The sequence below is a fragment of the Condylura cristata genome, unplaced genomic scaffold (assembly GCF_000260355.1).
Source record: "Condylura cristata isolate star-nosed mole 26May11 unplaced genomic scaffold, ConCri1.0 scaffold00026, whole genome shotgun sequence".
In the NCBI taxonomy this organism is placed as follows: domain Eukaryota; kingdom Metazoa; phylum Chordata; class Mammalia; order Eulipotyphla; family Talpidae; genus Condylura; species Condylura cristata.
In genome coordinates this window covers 623,218-625,927 of record NW_004567127.1, presented here as the reverse complement: position 1 = coordinate 625,927, position 2,710 = coordinate 623,218, and the positions used below count along the sequence as shown (strand labels likewise).

Genomic DNA, 2,710 nt, shown 5'->3' with positions numbered 1-2,710 from the left:
GCACAGAGGGCTGAGTGCGTTGCCCAGACTCACATTGCCCATCCTGGCTGCTGGACCCGAGCGCCGGGGCGGTCAGCACCGGCCTCCTGCACGCTGGACGGGCCTCCGCCCCCCTTCTGCTCGCAGCGCCCGCGGGCGTGAGCCCTTTCACCAACAGGATCCAGCCACTTGGCTCAGCCGACTGGTCTCCTCCAGGGCCCGAGTAGCGGACGGGAGGTTTGCGCTGGCTGGACCCGCGGGCTGGCTGACAGCCCCGGGCGGCGCCGCTGGGGCCAGGGAGTCCCCTGGGCGCCCATTCTGTCACCGAGTCTGTGCAGCACCATGCGGGGACACTACGGTTTATGGCTGTTTGTGTCCCGAACCAAACTGCCAGCAGTAGTGGCTGGGATACATTTAATTGCAGAACCCATAGTGTTGGGCTTAAACGCCAGTTACCAGAGCAGTCAAAAACAACACAGGCCTACGTTTCTGGAAATTTTTTTCTGAAAAGGAAAAACTCAATCAGGATAGTTCTGCATCATTCTTTAATGAGACAGGTGAAATAGAGACATTAAGAATATTCTTTTTTAGAAAGACTTATTTATTTGTTGTTGCATAGAAGAGCTGGGGTGCAGGCCAGAGGTGAGGGGGTGAGAGGGCACCCCAGAGACAGAGCGGGGAGCAGAACAGGCGGATCCCTGAAGCCCGGTGCTGCAGGGAGACAGCCGGGGAGACGGCCGGGGTCTGCTGGCCCTGGGGTCCCTCCGGGCCGGGGACAGCGCCAGCTATCACAGTGGCTTCACCGTGCTGAGAGGTGACCCCTGCGCCCCAGGAGGCCCAGCATGGTGCTGGCTGTACTTCCGCTGTTTCTCAACGCCGCCCTCTTGGCCCTGGCTGGTGGCTCTCACCCTCTGTGAGGTGCGACCCCCACCGCTCCCCACCTGTCTCCTCCTCCACAGGAACCTGAGCCCAATTCCCAGGTCCTGGCGCGCGTCCTCATCTCCCGGAGCGAGACTGACCTTCTGAGCATCCGAGCTGAGTTCAGGAAGAAGTTTGGGAAGTCCCTCTACTCTTCTCTGCAGGTGAGTGCTGGCTGCTGTGGGCCGCGCCAGCGCCCGTGCCTGTCCACCCGCACGCCCTGCCCTGCCCTGCGGAGCACATGCCTGACCTGGGGAAGCCTGGCGCCTCGGGCCACCTCAGGGCAGGGCCGCAGAGGGAGGGGACAGTGTGCAGGGCCCTCCTGACACAACTCCCTGGCCTGCAGGAGGCGGTGCTAGGGGACTGCCAGGCTGCCCTGCTCACTCTGTGCAGGGGCGAAGACATTTGAGCCCTCCCTGCCCCACCCCCAGAGGACACGCAGGACGCAGGACGCAGGACGCCATGAGCTTGTCTTGGAGCATGAGACCAGCTGGCTTCCCCCAGCTTCCCCCGGGGGTGACCGGTTCGAGCGGCACTTGCTGGGGTTTCCCAAGGTTGGGACCCCGTTTCCCTCCCCCTCAGTCACGTCTGCACCAGCCCACCAGCTCTGTCCTGGGGGTGGGGTGAGGGGTCCATGGTTCTGCCCTATGCGTCCTTCCTGTACCCTGGCCGGAACATCTCTCTGATCCTTGACTTTTTTGGCCACTTCCGCTGCTGTTTGTGTTCCCTGATTGACGTCTGGGCGGAGCGGAAGCGGCAGGTGCCTCTGATGGCACCTGGGTTTCCAAGGGGAATCCTGTTTGGAGCTCCGGTGCCAGTTATCCGCATCCCCTCCCCCACCGAACCCCCTCTCACCCTCACTGGTCTCTCTTCCCCCAAACAATTGAGAGACCAGCACCAGCTTGAGGTCAGAGATGGTGGCCGAGGGCCATCTGTGTAAACCAGGAACCAGGCAGAGGGTCAAGCTGCAAGACCCCTCAGTTCACCTGCCCACATTCGGAGGGCGGGAGCCCCAGGCCTGGATGAAAGGCTCCCCAGCCCCCCCCCCCCAACACCAAGCAAAACCAGAGAAACAAAAAAACCGGGGCCTTGGGCTCCCCCTGCCGGCCCTGTTGGGAAGGGCAGGCAGCACCCACACCTCTCGCCTCCCCACTTTGCATTCCTCAGTGGGTCAAATGCTTGACCCGGTTGCTGCAGGAGAGGGCAAACAAGAGCTCTCAGAAAAGTTTTATTTCCAAATCCCTAGGGAGCATTACAGATAATGGGGCTAGAGACCCAGCCCAACCCTGGGCAGGAGCCCCGAGCTGGGCTGGAATGCGGCTGGTGGGTGGGCGGGCCGTGGCCCAGCTGGCCCAGCCTGCTGTCCGGCTGCTCGGGCGAGGGCCGGGAGGGAATCCCACGCCCGGCGCGCTGGGGGCCGCAGCAGCATGCCAGGCGAGGACGCCCCGGGTCTGGCCTTGGCATTTGCCGCCTTCCGCGTGCCCAGCGGTTCACATACGAGTTACCCTGTGGCTCTCAGGGCGGAGCTGGGCGCAAGCCAGGCAGCTGCAGCCGCTGCGGGAGAGGCCGAGGCCGGCGCTGGCCGGCTACAGGAGGACACAGTCCGACTCTTGCTTCGGCCTCTGCCGCCGCTCCCCCGCGGGGCGTCCAGCTGGGGCTCCTCTCCCCTGGAGGGACTGAACAGTGGGTCACCCATTAACCCCCGCAGGGCAGCCAGGGGCCCCGGGGACGGACAGGGGAGGGAGGGTGCCGGGGACAGCAAGGCATAGTGACGGGGACAGGCACGGGCAGGGCCGGGCCCCGGCCAGGCTGC

The 2,710-nt window shown here is 64.2% G+C and overlaps 2 protein-coding genes across 2 annotated transcripts in view; one reads left to right on the top strand and one right to left on the bottom strand.

The window, feature by feature from the left end:
- ANXA9 (annexin A9) overlaps positions 1–1,879 on the top strand; it is a 6,822-nt gene extending 4,943 nt beyond the window's left edge. The window contains exons 6-8 of the mRNA XM_012730001.1: positions 697–793; positions 898–1,061; positions 1,244–1,879. Of these exons, the coding sequence (XP_012585455.1) occupies positions 697–793; positions 898–1,061; positions 1,244–1,306 (324 nt within the window). The 3' untranslated portion in view covers positions 1,307–1,879. The remainder of the gene's footprint in view (positions 1–696; positions 794–897; positions 1,062–1,243) is intronic.
- Positions 1,880–2,112: 233 nt separating this feature from the next.
- FAM63A (family with sequence similarity 63, member A) overlaps positions 2,113–2,710 on the bottom strand; it is a 7,356-nt gene continuing 6,758 nt past the window's right edge. The window contains exon 11 of the mRNA XM_004689446.2: positions 2,113–2,573. Coding sequence (XP_004689503.1) covers positions 2,484–2,573 — 90 coding nt within the window. The 3' untranslated portion in view covers positions 2,113–2,483. The remainder of the gene's footprint in view (positions 2,574–2,710) is intronic.